The sequence below is a fragment of the Coregonus clupeaformis genome, chromosome 27 (assembly GCF_020615455.1).
Source record: "Coregonus clupeaformis isolate EN_2021a chromosome 27, ASM2061545v1, whole genome shotgun sequence".
NCBI lineage: Eukaryota > Metazoa > Chordata > Actinopteri > Salmoniformes > Salmonidae > Coregonus > Coregonus clupeaformis.
Window position 1 is genome coordinate 12,093,001 of NC_059218.1, and position 20,858 is coordinate 12,113,858.

The window sequence follows — 20,858 nt, forward strand, 5'->3', positions numbered from 1 at the left end:
TTATATGAAATCCAAATAAAAATCCATTTAAATTACAGGTTGTAATGCAACAAAATAGGAAAAACGCCAAGGGGGGTGAATACTTTTGCAAGGCACTGTACAGGTAGTAATTTATCGTTTTACAGGGTAAGCATTTGTTGTCGGTAAAGTGTGGGAAACTCCTCGAGGCGGTTAGTAGGGTTTTAAAGGGAGGGTATATTACTGGACACTTTTAAAGTTTACCAGTAAACTACAAGAATTCTGGTATCTTTCAAGGATTTCATTTAATCTATCACAAGACATCTAGTGGCCCTTTTGGGTACTTCAGATTATCACAGGTGTCTGTCATTATCTCTGGCCCTATGTGTGGCATGATCTCATGTAAAGTATATGAAATAAATAAGATGATTTTAAAATAAAAATAGAATGACAACGCTGTAAAACATTATCCTAAATATTACCCTAAATGAATACCATTGGGATTTAATGTGAGGGTTTCAGCATGAAATATCCTTTATATTTTCTTACACACTTATTTTACTATGTCAATATGTGACTCGTTTCAGGAAACTAGGCGTATGTCGTCATCACTACTTTACAGGAGAGGCATTTGAACATAAACAATTATTTTTAATCAAAACGCATTTGCAGAAATGCCTTCTGGAACATGTGAACTTTCATGTGCCTTAATAACGAACTTGTATGTCATCTGTAAATACGAATAGAACTGTTACATTACGAGCCTCGTTGGTTTAGCCTCGGAAAAAGACAGGAACCTTGCCGCTAGCAATGATTGGCTGAGAATGTATGGGCTGGACATGTCAAGAGATTAATTCTGATTGGTCTGCCATTTAGCACGCTTATGTCTATAACATGAGCTGCTCAGTATGTGTAGGTAATCCTTTCTAACGCAGCTATTTTGAAAGATATCCCGAAGAACTGCATAAGTGTTGCTAATGCTCTCCAATTTCTGGAGAACAGAGTTTTGAAATCAGTGGAATGCCCGGTGGAAGCAGAGTATGATAGCTAAGGAGATGGAGAAAAGTCTGGCGTTTGATTGCATATATTGTGGAGGGAGTCGAAAAGAGAACACAAAGAAGAAGGCTGTGGAATAAAACACTTGTCTCCGAGTTACATCTTCAAACTAAGGGCAACCATGGCATCCATGACAGAGGGAGAAGCGTTCATCCATGTATACGGGTAAAAGAGTCTAGCTAGCTACATTCAGATTTTATACGTTTCTAATTTTGTCAGAAAGTCATTTTCATTGCAAGTTAAAACGTACTGTTAGCTAGCTAGCTAACGTTAGCTGACTGGCTCGCTAGCTAACGTTATGTGTATGATCTGTGTAGTAATATTATTCATCAGAGCCATTTGCATTGCTAGTTATAGCCTAATGTTAGCTAGCTAGCTAACATTGAACCTAGTTAGTTGATTAGCTTTAGCTACCAGCAGATTCATACAGGGTAGTAATGTTATGAGTTGGGATTATGTTTCATTGTTTAGCTAGCTAGCTACATGTTTAAACAAAAGACTCCACTATGCAAGTAACCATTTCACTGTACCGTTTACACCTTCTGTATCCTGTGCATGTGACAAATAAACGTTGATTTTATTTGATATAGTGTGTGTTTACCAGAGACGGTAATGTATAGAACAACATGACCTGCACCTAAGTCAAATTAGGATATAACGTTAGGCCAACAAGACAGTGTCCAAGTTCAAAAATTATCCGGTAGAAGAATGCCCTGCTTTTATTTTGTCACACTCACAACCGTAAGCTATTATCTGTAATTAGTTCGCCATTAACTTGTAAATAATGATCTGGTTGTGAGTTTATTTTCCTGTAATAACAAATACAAATTAGCTAAAGATAAGACGTTGTCAGCTATATGATATGGTAATTATTTGTACTGGCTAGCCAGCTAACGTAACGTTAGCTAGCTAACAAGCTAGAAACGAATCAAAACATTGTTTAAGAAAGTTGCTTTTAGTTGCCTGGTTTGCTAGATTGACATATACTAAATTCATTTTAAACGGATGGGTTTACTGGTGTTAAAATACACCAATTATGCTATTTTGGACAACCAGGCTGCTGATGTCATGCAGCCTGTTATTTTTGTGTTTATACTTTTTCATAACGACAACGACAAGTTTGATGTCAGACGACAATAGAATGTTCATGATGTCACTGCGACAACAGTCTACAAACATGTCGATAGACGTAGCATAAACCAGCCTTTAGTCTTAAAATCTTTGGTTGTTTAGTACACTACCATACTCACTCTGTATAGAACATGGCCTCCTATGTGAATCCTTAAAGAGATGGGTGGGGCTACGGCTTAAGAGGGTGTGGACGATGCTGAATGGGTGTAGACAAAGGAGAGCTCTCCAATAGGTGTAGCAAAACATTCAAGGGCCATTTTCTCAAAAGTGGGGTTACAAAGTTGATCAACTTTCAAAACAGAATTACTTTCCCATTGTTCCTCAACTGTAGTGTATGACATACCATTTTCTAGCTCTGATTCTCTATTTTTATCCAATGTAAAAAAAACACCATTTAACATTTTGCGACGTAAGGCCGAATCGAGCAAGTCGGTCACATATGTATTTTGGTCAATGTTTTGGTGTCAAACTGGTGACAGTTGTGAAAAAAGTCAATAGTTGGAAGAGTTGCAGAGTTAATTGCAAATAATGCCATTGTTGATTAGATGCTTTTTTTTATTAATTAGGATACTTCCTCTTGAACCTTATGGTCTATCTAATAGAAACTCATGGACAATGTGGACACAGATATGAAACAATTAAGACTATATATGAATACGTTTAAAAAAAAGTTATTCAAGTATAAATTACCAGAGTTACAATAGATCGACATATATTTACTCTTAATTACCTAAATTACTGAAGATTCCGGTAACTTTGGTAAACTACCTGTAGCTTTGCAACCCTAATGGTGAGGCTCACCTCTAGTAAAGGGAACAGATCCTTGTCTTCATCCTTCAACTGGTTCCACTTTGCTATCAGCGGAGGCATCAGCATCTGAATGTACTCCTAAACACATACAGTAGAACACACATTAGCAATCACAATCCGACACACACCTGAAAGGGGAAATCAAATGCAAGTGTAGATGCTGTATTGCTCAAGTCATTGCTGTGTGTGTGGGAGACGTCATTGGCGGAATGTGTGTGTGTGTGTGTGTCTAAAGATGAGAAAGATTCCTAAAGGAACAATGTTTCCCCCCTCCCCACAAATGTTTTGTCACAGTGCATCTGGCTCACCGGCTCTTTCACCTCGTTAATGATCAAATCAAATCAAATGTGTCACATGCGCCGAATACAACAGGTGTAGACCTTACCGTGAAATGCTTACTTACAAGCCCTTAACCAACAATGCAGTTCAATAAATAAAGTTAAGAAAATACCCTAACTAAAGTAAACAAATCTAATCAAAAAGTAACTCAAGAAAATTACATAACAATAATGAGGCTATATACAAGGGGTACCGGTACAGAGTCAATGTGCGGGGGTACAGGTTAGTCGAGGTACAGTGACTATGCATCGATACAGTGGCTTTCGAAAGTATTCACCCCCTTGGCATTTTTCCTATTTTGTTGCCTTACAACCTGGAATTAAAATGGATTTTTTGGGGGTTTGTATCATTTGATTTACGCAACATGCCTACCACTTTGAAGATGCAAAATATTTTTTATTGTGAAACAAACAAGAAATAAGACAAAAAAACACTTGAGTGTGCATAACTATTCACCCCTCCAAAGTCAATACTTTGTAGAGCCACCTTTTGCAGCAATTACAGCTGCAAGTCTCTTGGGGTATGTCTCTATAAGCTTGGCACATTTAGCCACTGGGATTTTTGCCCATTATTCAAGGCAAAACTGCTCCAGCTCCTTCAAGTTGGATGGGTTCCGCTGGTGTACAGCAATCTTTAAGTCATACCACAGAATCTCAATTGGATTGAGGTCTGGGCTTTGACTAGGCCATTCCAAGACATTTAAATGTTTCCCCTTAAACCACTCAAGTGTTGCTTTAGCAGTATGCTTAAGGTCATTGTCCTGCTGGAAGGTGAACCTCCGTCCCAGTCTCAAATCTCTGGAAGACTAAAACAGGTTTCCCTCAATAATTTCCCTGTATTTAGCGCCATCCATCATTCCTTCAATTCTGACCAGTTTCCCAGTTCCTGCCGATGAAAAACTTCCCCACAGCATGATGCTGCCACCACCATGCTTCACTGTTGTGATGGTGTTCTCGGGGTGATGAGAGGTGTTGGGTTTGCGCCAGACATAGCGTTTTCCTTGATGGCCAAAAAGCTAAATTTTTGTCTCACCTGACCAGAGTACCTTCTTCCATATATTTGGGGAGTCTCCCACGGCTTAATGTGGTCCTATGGACAGATACTCCTTCAGGGTTATTTTTGTCTCTTTGTTGCCTCTCTGATTAATGCCCTCCTTGCCTGGTCCGTGAGTTTTGGTGGGCGGCCCTCTCTTGGCAGGTTTGTTGTGGTGCCATATTCTTTCCATTTTTTAATAATGGATTTAAATGGTGCTCAATGGGATGTTCAAAGTTTCAGATATTTGTTTATAACCCAACCCTGTACTTCTCCACAACTTTGTCCCTGACCTGTTTGGAGAGCTCCTTGGTCTTCATGGTGCCACTTGCTTGGTGGGGCCCCTTGCTTAGTGGTGTTGCAGACTCTGGGGCCTTTCAGAACAGGTGTATATATACTGAGATCATGTGACACTTAGATTGCACACAGGTGGACTTTATTTAACTAATTATGTGACTTTTGAAGGTAATTGGTTGCACCAGAACTTATTTAGGGGCTTCATAGCAAAGGGGGTGAATACATATGCATGCACCACTTTTTCTTTCTTAATTTCTTTGAATTCTTTGAAACAAGTTATTTTTTTCATTTCACTTCACCAATTTGGACTATTTTGTGTATGTCCATTACATGAAATCCAAATAAAAATCAATTTAAATTACAGGTTGTAATGCAACAAAATAGGAAAAACGCCAAGGGGGATGAATATTTTTGCAAGGCACTGTAATAAACAGCGAGTAGCAACAGGGGGGGGGGTCAATGTAAATAGTCTGGGTGGCCATTTGATTAATTGTTCATCAGTCTTATGGCTTGGGGGTAGAAGCTGTTAAGGAGCCTTTTGGTCCTAGACATGGAGCTCCGGTACCGCTTGCCGTGCGGTAGCAGAGAGAGCAGTCTATGACTTGGGTGACTGGAGTCTTTCACCATTTTTTGGCCCTTCGTCTGACACCGCCTGGTATAGAGGTCCTGGATGGCAGGAAGCTTGGCCCCAGTGATGTTCTGGACCGTACGCACTACCCTCTGAAAAGATTTGGCATGGGTCCCCAGATTCTCATAAAGTTATACAGCTGCACCATCGAGAGCATTCTGACCGGTTGCATCACCGCCTGTTATGGCAACTTCTCGGCGTCTGACCGTAAGGCGCTAGGAAGCTTGGCCCCAGTGATGTACTGGGCCGTACGCACTACCCTCTGTAGCGCGTACGGCCCAGTACATCACTGGGGCCAAGCTTCCTGACCGTAAGGCGCTACCCTCTATAGCACCTTACGGTCAGATGCCGAGCAGTTGAAATACCAGGCAGTGATGCAACCGGTCAGGATGCTCTCGATGGTACAGCTGTATAACTTTTTGAGAATCTGGGGACCCATGCCAAATCTTTTCAAACTACTGAGGGGGAAAAGGTGTTGTCGTGCCCTCTTCACAACTGTCTTGGTGTGTTTGGACCATGATAGTTTGTTGGTGATGTGGACACCAAGGAACTTGAAACTCTCGACCCGCTCCACTTCAGCCCCGTCGATGTTAATGGTGGCCTGTTCGGCCTTCCTTTTCCTATAGTCCACAATCAGCTCCTTTGTCTTGCTCACATTGAGGGAGAGGTTGATGTCCTGGTACCACACTGCCAGGTCTCGGACCTCCTCCCTATAGGCTGTCTCATTGTTGTCGGTGATCAGGCCCACCACTGTTGTGTCGTCGGCAAACTTAATGATGGTGTTGGAGTCGTGCTTGGCCACGCAGACGTGGGTGAACAGGGAGTACAGGAGGGGACTAAGCAAGCACCCCTGATGCAAGTGTTTCTTAGTTCTTCAGTCTGTTGCATGTAGAATATCCTAGCCTATTCATTGATGATAGGCCCTGCTTTACTGAAGTTGCGAGACATTGCAAGCCAAGAAATTGCAAAATACAGAGTTCCATTGCGAGATACAACTTTTGATTGCTGATAGATAGGCCTAGTGCACGGTTCTGATTCCGTCTGCCTGGTGGCCGACCTGAATGTACTTTGCCCCTCCCTTCTCTCTCCGTCCCTCGCTATGAAAGATGCTAGTGTTTGTGTTCTCGGAAGTACGGTAACTAATCAGTCTCCTCCATTCCAAATATACGGAATATTAGTAGTCGATTCCTAGCGTAAGATGTTTTCTTCTAGTAAATGTCTTGGTAAGTCACGGTATTTAACAAACTTTAAAGCACTTTTTTAGGATAGAGTGGTCTGCGCGCAGGCAGCTCAAGATTATTTCATTGACAGTTCTGGTCGCCATAGAAGGTTCCGTGTCGGCATTTAAGAAGCTGTAGTGTACCCTTACAAACAAACGTGCCATAGCCGAGGTGCTTTCAAGGGTATATTCTTAAGAGTCTACTGACGAACCAGCGCATCAATCTAAGTAAATAATAAAAAAATCCCCATCACAATCCTTCAATTTAGAAGAGATATTTTTAACACGGGCTGTGTCTCAATCCGCCACATCTGCCTATGTCTGCCTTCCGCATCTGCAGTGGAAGGTGGCCGAGCTACAGCGGTGTTTGTCAGACCATGAGTCATCTTCTCACAAAAACTTCTGTAGCGTCCAAAACGTTTGGCCTCTGTGGAAAGGGGAGACTCTCACGAACAAGATGGTGTTCTCTGTTTTGCTCTACAACCCCCACAAGTGCCATTGGCGGATGCGGTTTTGCACCCCATGCAAAAAAACATATCTCTAGCTTAAACGTTAAGCAAAATGTTCCATTTATCACATCCCTAGTATCTATGTGTGTGTCTGTGTATACCGGCTTGTTGAGGTGGTGTCCCACAGAGTCAGCGAGCGTCCCTATAGCGTCGTACAGTATGAGCAGGTTCTTGTGTTGGTACTTGCTGAAGGCAAACACCAGCGTGTCCAGAATATAGGCCAGGTAGGGAACCAACTCTGTACACGCCTCCTCTTCCAGAGTGGCAAAGGCACTAAGAGAGGGGAGAGAGAGAAGAGAGAGGAGGGATGGGGGAGGGGAGGGGAGAGAGAGGGGGGAGGGGAGGGGAGAGAGAGAAAGGGGTGAGAGGAAAAACAAAGAGTAGTTTAGAACAGCACTTTGCAATCAAGCTGTTCAAAAACGTTTCATTGGATCAACCATTAGTCACAATGATCATCATACTTCCACTCCCAAGGACAGTCATCGCTAGCTTGAGTTGTAAAACCAAAAGCCACTTTTACTGGTTATCTATCGATCATTTACACACACACAAAAAATACCGGACACATCTGGTCAAACGTAACGACAGCAAACCGCAAACTGACCGCAACTGAACCACAGCCAACCCCCCTCTCACCTGCAGGCGGCCTCCTGCACCCTCTTGTTGGAGTCAAGGATGCGTTTGAGCAGCTCGGTCATCAGGGGCTTCAGGTAGGTGTCAGGTGGCTGGCTGACCACCCAGTGGGCATAGCGACTCAGGGTCCAGCAGGTGATGGAGCGCACCAGGGCCTTCTTATCACTCAGACACTGCACCAGGTGGGGGATGAGCTCTGGCAGGTAGGTAATCATACCCTGCATACAACCTGGAGGAGGAAGGTGGGTGTTATTACTATAATTAACATGTATGTCAATGATGTCTGCTGGTTTCAAAGTTTACATATAGAAGATATTCTAGCATTGCCATTGGACAATCAGTAACCACTCCCAGGTGAGTCTCATCCTCCCTCCAAAGTCTCTTTCTCCTATCTCTTTCGGGCATAACACTTCCTTCCCTTTCTCTCCTCTGGTTTCTCCCCCCACCTTAGGGGTTAGGGTACTATAACAGGACCTTACCCTCAGCGATAGCCCCCAGAACCAGTATTCCAGACTCCTTGATGACCCACTCTGGGTGGAAGAGGAGCTCTTTGAGGAGAGGCAGGATGGGGAGGAGCAGGTCGTCTCTGAACACGTTAGCCAACACGTCCAACGCCGCTGCTGAACACTTACCTGGAGACAGACAGCGAGAGAGGGACATGTAAACATAGAGAGGTACACAGACAGGCACACACAAAAAAAGGTCAATAATATTGATGGCATAGTCTACATATGTGGGGTAAGGCTGGAAGAGAGACGGCAAGAGAAAGAGAACGAGAAAACGAGTGGATGGAGATTGGAGAGGAGGGAGAGAGAGCTAGGGAAATCGTGAATGAGGAAAGAAAACTGAGTAAGTGAGACAAAGGCAGAGAAAAACAGATAATCAGAGGTCCACTCACGGAGGTTCCAGTCAGAGATGGTGTCGTCATCGTCCAGGTCATCGTCTTCATCGTCGTCTTCCTCAATGCCGTCCCGTTCACCCTCGTGTTGCTGGGCAACCGTACGGGAGCGGTGGAACCTGGGCCTGATGTCCTGCTCGTTGTCAGGGATGGCCTCATCATCCTCCTCCACGTCACCCTGACACACACACACACACACACAGGTATGCAATTCTAATTATTTATACTACTTTAAGACAATGAGCTGCCTTTAGGCTGTAGCTGGGTAGCTGTCAGTTCACCTATCAGACTCTAATCATACAAACAGACAGAGACACATACATATTTATGCATCTTTAAATATTAATATCATTGTAACCATAGTGACTGGCCAGTGACGGGCGATACTCCTACCTTAGGACCAACACACACCCAATATTGAGAGACAGCCATGCACACCCACAAGATTGATTTGCCTGGCCTGCCAATACCCTCCACCCTCTCCCTCCCCCAGGGTTGAGGTGTGATGTGTCCAGTACATCTTAATCACAGTCTCCAGTCCAGCAGCAGGCTAGCAGGCCACAGATCCATTTCCTGGCTCATACTCGGAGCAGACTGACCTTGAGCAGAATGATGTCGATCTCCGAATACTTCATCCCGTTGACGAGCACCGGAGTCAGCCTGAAAACAGACAGGGGGGGGGGAGCGGTAGCAAGGACAGGCCACATTAATACGTCAGCATTGTCACCACCGTGGAACAGATGAGCACTAACAGACAGGATAAGGACAGTACACCCAGGGGTGAGATCTACAATGACTTAGTGTGGGATTGGAGCTAATATTATAGCTAAAGCTTTGATATGGAGGCTGGTGTTGTACTGTGTGTGTGTCACAAAGCATTTGTGCTGCTATGACAGTCTTTTCTTTCCCAAATGCCATCTCTAACATTCTTGTAGCATCATCTGTGAGCTGTTCTCTGTGTGTCTGTGTGTGTGTGTGTGTGTGTGTATATATATATATATTGTGTTACTCACTTGGAGAGGTGGTTACACAGAACATCCTTACAGACAGGTTGTTCAGCCAGGGTCAGCCAGAACTCACAGGCCTCCAGAGCCACGTTCTCATCCTGGTCCTGAGTCCTCTGCAGCATGTACTGAGGAGGAGAGGACCATGGGAAAATGAGTCCTTTTGCATTATACTTGTAGTGCACTTCCTCCATCATTATTCAGGATCCATTTCAAGGCCACAAGCTGGGCAGCCACAATCACCCAACTGATTATGGATCAAACTGGCTGGAAAATATAGCTTTTGGCCACAAGGTGGCAGCTTGAGCTCATTTGATGAAATACTTAGCTGAATCTATTCTATTGGTTCGTTTTCCTCACTTCTTTCCTCTCTATATCCCTCCCCCTCTCCATCTCTTCCTCCCTTCATCTCAACCTCCTTCGCTCCCCCTACCTCAACCTCCTTTCCTCCCCCTACATCTCCCTCCTCTAAACCCATGGTTGTCCCAGTCCTACCCCACAAAGCCCCAGTTCCAGCACCAGTCCTACCCCACCCAGGCCCAGCCCCACCCTACCCAACCCCAGTCCTACCCCACCCAGCCCCAGCCCTACCCCACCCAGTCCTACCCCACCCAGCCCCAGTCCAATGCCACCCAGACCCATTCCTAGCCCCAGTACCCAAGTCCCAGTCTCACCTCTATGATGCTGTGCATGTGTGGTAGGAGACGGTCCATGCGGACCTCCAGCAGCATGACCAGAGCTCTGCACACATTCTTCCTCACCTCAGGTTCCTCATCAGTCGCCAGGGCAAATAGGTTCTACAGGGAGGGAAGGGGGTCAAACATCGTACACCCATGTACCCATACTAGTCTCAAAGGGGCTATTATTCCTCACTTGACATGATTTGTTAAAACATTACTAATGAATCTAAAAGATTGGCCAAATGATCAGCTTCCACCATATTGTTTTCACCGGTCAAATACTTTCTAATCAGTGCAGATGAAAGGAAGGAGACGAGATGAGGACACATTTTGAGGTAATTGAGATAGAGCCATGGAAAGGTTACTTGAGTTCAGACAATAATGTCTTCATGTGCGTCCTGAGGTCTGACCTGACCTGTACCACTTACGACTACTGAGCCTCTAGCCATCTACCAACCACCTGAGCCTCCACTGACCAGGACCATCTCCTTTTACTCAACGCCTGTTATCAACTCTGTCCTTTTGCCTGTTATCACATAACAAAGAACTCCAGTGAAAATAGCTCTATAAAAAACACCCTACAGAAATAAACCAATTCAGAGTGTGTAAATCGGATTCTATGTGACCTGTGCCTCTTCTACGTCGAGTACCCGCTCTCTCAACCCCACAGCTAAAGACAGAGGGACTCAACAGCAGCCTTTTCTTTATCTCTTATCCGCCTGCAATATTCTTCTGCCTGTCATGTGTTGTCAATGTCACTGTGCTGGGTGCATCTGTCCTCATCCAGTGCCCAGCTGGCTGGAATTTAAGCTCATCAGTGGTTAACCTGATCTACTTCCAACGGCTTACCAGCCCTGATCCAATCGGAGGAATTGGGGTTTGTGTACTGAACTGAAGCTAGGGTAGAACAGTGTGGGGCTGCCTAGAGGCTCAGCGCTAACCCACTGACCCACTGCACTGAGAGCTAAGGCCATATACCTGCCTGCCTGCCTGATGCCTTCTGGGTCTTATGGCTGGGATGGGTGTGTGTGTGTGTGATGATGATGTCTAAATGGCCATGTGTGATTGTCAGGAGATGTAGGAGAGGTGTTGTGTGTGTCAAGGGGGTATGCACTAGTTGGGTGGGCTCTGTATGTTTGTGCACATGGTATATGACTTGTTTGCATGACGTAGGAGCCACAGGAGGCTCATGGCATGTGTCTGACTTTGTGGGCATATTAGACAGTCACAGGGCTGTCTGGGGGTTATGGGATGTCAGAGTGTATAGGTCAGAGGTCACTGCGGGGTCAGACTTGCCTCAATGAAGCCATCGATGTGCAGCATGAGGGCCTGGGTCCTACTTATGATGAACTGGTTGACGCAGGCGATGGCATGAGACCTGCAACACAACAAGACAACAGACCCTTTAAAACCTTAACTTCACACAACCTAAATTCACATGTTCCCCCTCATCAATGCTGCCTCGGTCTCTGTTCCTCCCCCCACCTCCCTTTTCTATCCACGTTTTCCCCCCAGTCTCCAATCTGGGATCTCAGACCTTGATAACACCAAAGGATGGATACAAATCAGAGAGAAAGTTTTATCTATAAGCCTGAGGAAAGAGGGATCTGAGGGGCCATTTTGGATCAAAGCGCCTGTGAATGTAGCTGGATCTTAAAAATAAAACAATATACTTGCTATGGGTTGTTTTGGGAGCGATTAGAGGAGGGGCAAGGTCTTGGCTCCCCCAGGAGTGAGGAGTGAGGGAAAGAGGCAAGGCTATGAGCAGGGAGAGAGAGGGAGGCACAGTACACTCATCCTAGAGTACAGTCATTCCTTCTAGGGACTTTTCCTTACCACTGTGCTTCAGCTTGCTATTTGGGGTCTAGGCCAGGTTATTGTAGGGTGTCAAAACAAAAACAAATATTTTGACCAAAGGGTAAGATATGTTAATTGTGTAGATACTCCTCTAAAGAAAACCAATGGTCCAAACCTCATGTCTTTATCATAATCCGTTCAAAAGGTTATTGGTGTTTTAACCCTTTTAGGATGGCCAAAATTAGGGTAACTAAATCAATGGAGGCCCCCCAAAAATCTGGAAAATATAATTGTCAGCTAGGCTGGATGCTGTCAGAGAATTAAGGCTAACTGAAAGGCTAACCGTTGAACTAGTCATCTTTCTTCTCAAATCCGGAGGACATAAAACAATAGAGGTAAGATGGATATCGATTTTCATATTAATACGAAATTCCTGTTATTTTTCGAAGATTTCTCACAAAAACACTGAAATATCAACGGTGCACTGAGCGTACTGCAAGCTTTTTATTTTCAAAGACTTTTACATTTAATTCAGAAGTTGCAGCGAGAAAGCGGCACCGCTCTGTCAACAGAACTCTGTGCTTATTATCGGAACTATTAGGTTACGAAATCCGACATTTTGGATATAATGTTGATATGTTAGAGAAATACTGAACGAACGATTCAGAACATGAAGAATCATATTTGTCTTTGTTAAAATGTATTTTATGACAAAAGGAAGTGAAATGTCCTCACCAAAGTGCATTTTCACCCACTCTGGAGTGGGTGCACACCCTACACATTGTGACAACTGCTGTTGTAAAAAAAGGCTTTATAAATATATTTGGTTTAATTTGATCAGGAAGTAAGGGCTGTTAAGGAAGCTCATTGGCCAAGGAGTGAGGGAGAGAGAGAGAGAAGGCAGTGAGCAGGGGGACCGGGAGAGTTTACCAGTACCTGATCTTCGGGCTGCTGTGCTTGAAGAACTGCAGGAACTTTGGGATCATGACATTGAGCGGACGGTCCAACACGTCACTGTCCAAGACCTCTGCTGAGTCCTCACAGATTTTCTGAAGAGCTCCAAACGCCCCCTGAAAGATTGGGGGGGGAGAGAGAAAGAGTGAGATATAGAAAGATAGCAAGAGACAGGAGGAAGGGATAGAGAGATGAAAAGAGAGGGGGTGAAGGGTTAACCAATATGTTTCAGGGTCAGAGTCGCCTCAAAGACAGGAGATGGAGCACAGACCATATGGACAGTAAACATGTCATACTCCATCAACCCTGAGTCAACCTATAAAAAAAGACAAGTACTGTATCTAACGTCAGCACAAGGATAAACACATAAACCAGACCCGGCTGGCCACTCAGGAAATGAACAGCAGGAGGTATTGGTGAATTTGAAGGTGAAACATAAAACAGCTACAGTGTAGGCCTAATCATGTGAGAGGCAGTCAGACTGTATACTGTAGTCGTTCTATAACGACTACAGTAAAGAAAGCTTTCACCATCAAAGTCAACAGCGCTTCCGTGATACACAGAATGGCACACATGCACACTAAACTGAGTCCAGCAAGTGTCCACTTGGCCGAGCGGACAGATGTACACTACATGACCAAAAGTATGTGGACACCTGCTCGTCAAACATCTCATTCCAAAATCATGGGCATTAATATGGAGTTGGTCCCCCCTTTGCTGCTATAACAGCCTCCACTCTTCTGGGAATGCTTTCCAAATCAAATTTTATTGATCACATACACATATTTAGCAGATGTTATTGCGGGTGTAGCGAAATGCTTGTGTTCCAAGCTCCATCAGTGCAGTAGTATCTAACAATTCACAACAATACACACAAATCTAAAGTAATATAATGGAATTAAGAAATATATCAATATTAGGATGAGCAATGTCGGAGTGGCATTGACTAAAATACAGTAGAATAGAATACAGTATATACAGTACCAGTCAAAAGTTTGGACACACCTACTCATTCAAGGGTTTTTCTTTATTTTTACATTGTAGAATAATAGTGAAGACATCAAAACAATGAAATAACACATACGGAATCATGTAGTAACCAAAAAAGTGTTAAATAAAAATATATTTTAGATTTTAGATTCTTCAAAGTAGCCACCCTTTGCCTTGATGACAGCTTTGCACACTCTTGGCATTCTCTCAACCAGCTTCACCTGGAATGCTTTTCCAACAGTCTTGAAGGAGTTCCACCATATGCTGAGCACTTGTTGGCTGCTTTTCCTTCACTCTGCATTCCAACTCATCCCAAACCATCTCAATTGAGTTGAGGTCGGATGATTGTGGAGGCCAGGTCATCTGATGTAGCACTCCATCACTATTCTTGGTCAAATAGCCCTTACACAGCCTGGAGGTGTGTTGGGTCATTGTCCTGTTGAAAAACAAATGATAGCCCCACTAAGCCCAACCCAGATGGGATGGCGTACCGCTGCAGAATGCTGTGATAGCCATGCTGGTTAAATGTGCCTTGAATTCTAAATAAATCACCTACAGTGTCACCAGCAAAGCACCCCCACACCATCACACCTCCTCCTCCATGCTTCACGGTGGGAACCACACATGCAGAGATCATCCGTTCACCTACTCTGCGTCTCACAAAGACACGGCGGTTGGAACTAAAAATCTCATAATTTGGACTCATCAGACCAAAGGACAAATTTCCACCGGTCTAATGTCCATTGCTCATGTTTCTTGGTCCAAGCAAGTCTCTTCTTATTATTGGTGTCCTTTAGTAGTGGTTTCTTTGCAGCAATTCGACCATGAAGGCCTGATTCACGCAGTCTCCTCTGAACAGTTGATGTTGAGATGTGTCTGTTACTTGAACTCTGTCAAGCATTTATTTGGGCTGCATTTTCTGAGGCTGTTAACTCTAATGAACGTATCCTCTGCAGCAGAGGTAACTCTGGGTCTTCCTTGCATGTGGCGGTCCTCATGAGAGCCAGTTTCATCATAGCGCTTGATGGTTTTTGCGACTGCACTTGAAGAAACTTTCAAAATTCTTGACATTTTCGGGATTGACTAACCTTCATGTCTTAAAGTAACGATCGACTGTTGTTTCTCTGCTTATTTGAGCTGTTCTTGCCATAATATGGACTTGGTCTTTTACCAAATATGTATACCACCCCTACCTTGTCACAACACAACTGATTGGCTCAAATGCATTAAGAAGGAAATACATTCTACAAGTTAACAAGGCACACCTGTTAATTGAAATGCATTCCAGGTGACTACCTCATGAAGCTGGTTGAGAGAATGCCAAGAGTGTGCAAAGCTGTCATCAAGGCAAAGGGTGTCTACTTTGAAGGATGTCAAATATAAAATATACCTTGATTTTTTTAACCCTTTTTTGGTTACTAAATTATTCCATATGTGTTATTTCATAGTTTTGATGTCTTCACTATTATTTCTACAATGTAGAAAATAGTAAAAATAAAGAAAAACCCTGGAATAAGTAGGTGTGTCCAAACTTTTGACTGGTACTGTACATATGAAATGAGTAAAGCAGTATGTAAACATTATTAAAGTGACTAGTGTTTCCATGTCTATGTACAGTGGGGAGAACAAGTATTTGATACACTGCCGATTTTGCAGGTTTTCCTACTTACAAAGCATGTAGAGGTCTGTAATTTTTATCATAGGTACACTTCAACTGTGAGAGACGGAATCTAAAACAAAAATCCAGAAAATCACATTGTATGATTTTTAAGTAATTAATTTACATTTTATTGCATGACATAAGTATTTGATCACCTACCAACCAGTAAGAATTCCGGCTCTCACAGACCTGTTAGTTTTTCTTTAAGAAGCCCTCCTGTTCTCCACTCATTACCTGTATTAACTGCACCTGTTTGAACTCATTACCATTATAAAATACACCTGTCCACACACTCAATCAAACAGACTCCAACCTCTCCACAATGGCCAAGACCAGAGAGCTGTGTAAGGACATCAGGGATAAAATTGTAGACCTGCACAAGGCTGGGATGGGCTACAGGACAATTAGGCAAGCAGCTTGGTGAGAAGGCAACAACTGTTGGCGCAATTATTAGAAAATTGAAGAAGTTCAAGATGACGGTCAATCACCCTCGGTCTGGGGCTCCATGCAAGATCTCACCTCGTGGGGCATCAATGATCATGAGGAAGGTGAGGGATCAGCCCAGAACTACACGGCAGGACCTGGCCAATGACCTGAAGAGAGCTGGGACCACAGTCTCAAAGAAAACCATTAGTAACACACTACGCCGTCATGGATTAAAATCCTGCAGCGCACGCAAGGTCCCCCTGCTCAAGCCAGCGCATGTCCAGACCCGTCTGAAGTTTGCAAATGACCATCTGGATGATCCAGAGGAGGAATGGGAGAAGGTCATGTGGTCTGATGAGACAAAAATATAGCTTTTGGTCTAAACTCCACTCGCCGTGTTTGGAGGAAGAAGAAGGATGAGTACAAACCCAAGAACACCATCCCAACCGTGAAGCATGGAGGTGGAAACATCATTCTTTGGGGATGCTTTTCTGCAAAGGGGACAGGACGACTGCACCATATTGAGGGGAGGATGGATGGGGCCATGTATCGCGAGATCTTGGCCAACAACCTCCTTCCCTCAGTAAGAGCATTGAAGATGGGTCGTGGCTGGGTCTTCCAGCATGACAACGACCCGAAACACACAGCCAGGGCAACTAAGGAGTGGCTCCGTAAGAAGCATCTCAAGGTCCTGGAGTGGCCTAGCCAGTCTCCAGACCTGAACCCAATAGAAAATCTTTGGAGGGAGCTGAAAGTCTGTATTGCCCAGCGACAGCCCCGAAACCTGAAGGATCTGGAGAAGGTCTGTATGGAGGAGTGGGCCAAAATCCCTGCTGCAGTGTGTGCAAACCTGGTCAAGACCTACAGGAAATGTATGATCTCTGTAATTGCAAACAAAGGTTTCTGTACCAAATATTAAGTTCTGCTTTTCTGATGTATCAAATACTTATGTCATGCAATAAAATGCAAATTAATTACTTAAAAATCATACAATGTGATTTTCTGGATTTTTGTTTTAGATTCCATCTCTCACAGTTGAAGTGTACCTATGATAAAAATTACAGACCTCTTCATGCTTTGTAAGTAGGAAAACCTGCAAAATCGGCAGTGTATCAAATACTTGTTCTCCCCACTGTATATGGGGCACCAGCCTCTAAGGTGCAGGGTTGAGTAACCAGGTGGTTGCCGGCTAGTGATGGCTATTTAACAGTCTGAAAGCCTTGAGATAGAAGCTGTTTTTCAGTCTCTCGGTCCCAGCTTTGATACACCTGTACTGACCACTAGATGTTGAAACATTGCTGCAGGGACTTGCTTCCAATCAGCCAGAAGAGCATTAATGAGGTCGGACACTGATGTTGGGCGATTAGGCCTGGCTCGCAGTTGGCGTTACAATTCATCCGAAAGGTGTTCTGTGCAGACCAGTCAAGTTCTTCCACACCAATCTTGACAAACCATTACTTTATGGTCCTCGCTTTGTGCATGGGGGCATTGTCATGCTGAAAAAGGAAAGGGCCTTCCCCAAACTGTTGCCACAAAGTTGGAAGCACAGAATTGCCTAGAATGTCATTGTATGTTGTAGCGTTAAGATTTCCCTTCACTGAAACTAAGGGGCCTAGCCCGAACCATGAAATCAGCCCCAGACCATTATTCCTTCTCCACCAAACTTTACAGGTGGCACTATGCATCGGGGCAGGTAGCGTTCACCTGGCATCCGCCAAACCCAGATTCGTCTGTCGGACTGCCAGATAGTGAAGCGTGATTCATCACTCCAGAGAACTTGTTACCACTGCTCCAGAGTCCAATGGCGGTGAGCTTTACACCACTCCAGACGACGCTTGGCATTGCGCATGGTGATCTTAGTCTTGTGTGCGGCTGCTCGACCATGGAAACCCATTTAATGAAGCTCCCGACTAACAGTTCTTTGCTGACATTGCTTCCAGAGGCAGTTTGGAACTCTGTAGTGCGTGTTGCAACCGAGGACACAAGAGTTTTACATGCTACACGCTTCAGCACCCGTTCTGTGAGCTTGTGTGGCCTACCACTTTGCGGCTGAGCCGTTGTTGCTCCTAAACGTGTTGCTCCTAAACGTTTCCACTTCGCAATAACAGCACTTGCAGTTGATCGGGGCAGCTCTAGCAGGGCAGAAATTTGACGAACTGACTTGTTGAAAAGGTGGCATCCTATGATGGTGCCACGTTGAAAGTCACTGAGCTCTTCAGTAAGGCCATTCTACTGCCAATGTTTGTCTATGGAGATTGCATGGCGGTGTGCTCGATTTAATACACCTGTCAGCATTGGGTGTGGCTGAAAAAGCCAAATCCAATCATTTTAAAGGGTGTCCACATACTATTGTATATATATATATATATATATATATATAGTGTTTCAATGAGAGCCACATATGACCACGTGTCTATGCACTAAGCAGCAGAGCGTAAAGCTTGACTACTGTACAGGAGTGTCTTATCTTCCACTTGTAAGATATGTAATATTTTCTCCCAACCTCTCTTTGTCACTCAATGCCCTTGAGCCCACAACTAGCAAACATCACAGCTGTCCATTAAATACAGTGCCTTTAGAAAGTATTCACACTCTGGACTTTTTCCACATTTTGTTGCATTACAGCCTGTATTTAAAATGGATTACATTTAGGAATTTGTCACTGGCCTACACATACACACAATATCCCATAATGTCAAAGTGGAATTATGTTGTTCAAAATGTTAACAAATTAATACTAATGTAAAAGCTGAAATGTCTTGAGTAAGTATTCAACCCCTTTGTTATGGCAAGCCTAAACAAGTTCAGGAGTAAAAATGTGCTTAAGTCACATAACAAGCTGCATGGACTCTGCATGGACTCTGTGTGCAATAATAGTGTTATTATTTTTTGAATGACTACCTTATCTCTGTACCGCACACATACAGATAATTGTAAGGTCCCTCAGTCGAGCAGTGAATTTCAAAATAGATTTAACTACAAAGACCAGGGAGGTTTTCCATTGCCTCGCAAAGGGCACCTATTGGTAGATTTAAAAAAAACATTGAATATCCCTTTGAGCATGGTGAAGTTATTAAATTACACTTTGGACGGTGTATCAATACACACAGTAACTACAAAGATACAGGCGTCCTTCCTAACTCAGTTGCCGGAGAGGAAGGAAACCGCTCAGTGATTTCACCATGAGGCCAATGGGGACTTAAAACAGTTACAGAGTTGAATTGCTGTGATAGGAGAAAACTGAGGATGGATCAACAACATTGTTGTTCCTCCACAATACTAACCTAATTGACAGAGTGAAAAGAAGGAAGCCTGTACAGAATAAAAATATTCCAAAACATGCATCCTGTTTGCAACAAGGCAGTAAGGTAATACTGCAAAAAATGTGGCAGGAAATTAACTTTTTGTCCTGAATACTAAGTGTTATGTTTGGGGCAAATCCAATACAACACATTCCTGAGTACCACCCTCCATATTTTCAAGCATAGTGGTGGCTGCATCATGTTATGGGTATGCTTATAATCGTTAAGGACTGGGGAGTTTTTCAGGAGAAAAAATAAACAGAATGGAACTAGAGGAAAACCTGTTTCAGTCTGCTTTCCACCAGACACTGGGAGATGAATTCACCTTTCAGCAGGACAATAACCTAAAACACAAGGCGAAATCTACACTGGAGTTGCTTACCAAGAAAACCGTGAATGTTCCTGAGTGGCCGAGTTAGTTGACTTAAATCTACTTGAAAATCCATGGCAAGACCTGAAAATGGTTGTCTATCAATGATCAACAACCAATTTGACAGAGCTTGAAGAATTTAAAAAAAATTAAATGTGTACATATTGCACAATCCAGGTGTGCAGAGCTCTTAGAGACTTACCCAGAAAGACTCACAGCTGTAATCATTGCCAAAGATGCTTCTACAACGTATTGACTCACCGGTGTGAATACTTATGTAAATTAGATATTTAATTTTCAATACATTTGCTAACATTTCTAAAAACATGCTTTCACTGTCATTGTGGGGTAAAGTGTGTTGATGGGTGAGAAAAAAAATATATTTTATCCATTTTGAATTCAGACTGTAACAACAAAATGTGGAATAAGTCAAGAGGTATGAATCCTTTCTGAAGGCACTGCACACACAAATACGCACAAGCCCCTTGAAAAGCTCCATTGTCCAAATCTAACGAGGACATTGACGTTGTAAGCCTGCATCATGTTTGAATGCAGCTGATGTGAAGTTGTGTCTGTATCTGTAAATAATGATAATGCAGCCTTGGAACATCTCTGCCCAGGGAAATATATACTTGATTGACAGCAGTGGCAGGCAAGTTCAATATGCCGGCAGTCGTACATCACACACACGGAGAGGAATCGAATGCAACAAAGAGCACGGCGGCTGTGGCAGCGGTGCTGTCTGGGGGTCGTTTCCTAGGTAACCATTTCCAGGGTGGGCGCTCTTTCCTTCCAACCAGTCAGCTTAGAGACTGAGACCGAGACAACGTGGTTAAAGAAAATATGAGGTTTCTGTCTGTATGAGAGACAGCCGGTCCAACCAAGGTTAAACCAAGGTCAACAATGATATAGCACACAAGGAAGTGGATGCAGCCTATTAGGATGGAGACTGTGTAGGCAAAGGTTAAAGATATTTATAAACCGGGTGGGTCGAGCCCTGAATGCTGATTGGCTGAAAGGTATATCAGACCATATACCACGGTTATGATGAAACATCTATTTTTACTGTTCTAATTTCGTTGGTAACCAGTTTATAATAGCAATAAATCACCTCTGAGGGCTGAGGGCTGTTTCCAGGCACTCCGCGTTGTGTCCTGCTTAAGAA

The 20,858-nt window shown here is 43.7% G+C and overlaps 1 protein-coding gene across 2 annotated transcripts in view; it reads right to left on the reverse strand.

Annotated features, from left to right (window-relative positions):
- Positions 1 to 20,858, reverse strand: part of tnpo1 (transportin 1) — a 70,566-nt gene that overhangs the window by 17,679 nt on the left and 32,029 nt on the right. For both annotated transcript variants that reach the window (XR_005995757.2, XM_041850494.2), the window contains exons 6-15: positions 12,928 to 13,061; positions 11,491 to 11,572; positions 10,189 to 10,311; positions 9,524 to 9,642; positions 9,110 to 9,170; positions 8,511 to 8,688; positions 8,092 to 8,244; positions 7,616 to 7,841; positions 7,081 to 7,252; positions 2,947 to 3,033 (exon numbers count right to left, since the gene is read on the reverse strand). Coding sequence is in view for 1 of the 2 variants with exons in the window: in XM_041850494.2 (XP_041706428.1) it covers positions 2,947 to 3,033; positions 7,081 to 7,252; positions 7,616 to 7,841; positions 8,092 to 8,244; positions 8,511 to 8,688; positions 9,110 to 9,170; positions 9,524 to 9,642; positions 10,189 to 10,311; positions 11,491 to 11,572; positions 12,928 to 13,061 (1,335 nt within the window). In the remaining variant the exon portion in view is untranslated. The remainder of the gene's footprint in view (positions 1 to 2,946; positions 3,034 to 7,080; positions 7,253 to 7,615; positions 7,842 to 8,091; positions 8,245 to 8,510; positions 8,689 to 9,109; positions 9,171 to 9,523; positions 9,643 to 10,188; positions 10,312 to 11,490; positions 11,573 to 12,927; positions 13,062 to 20,858) is intronic.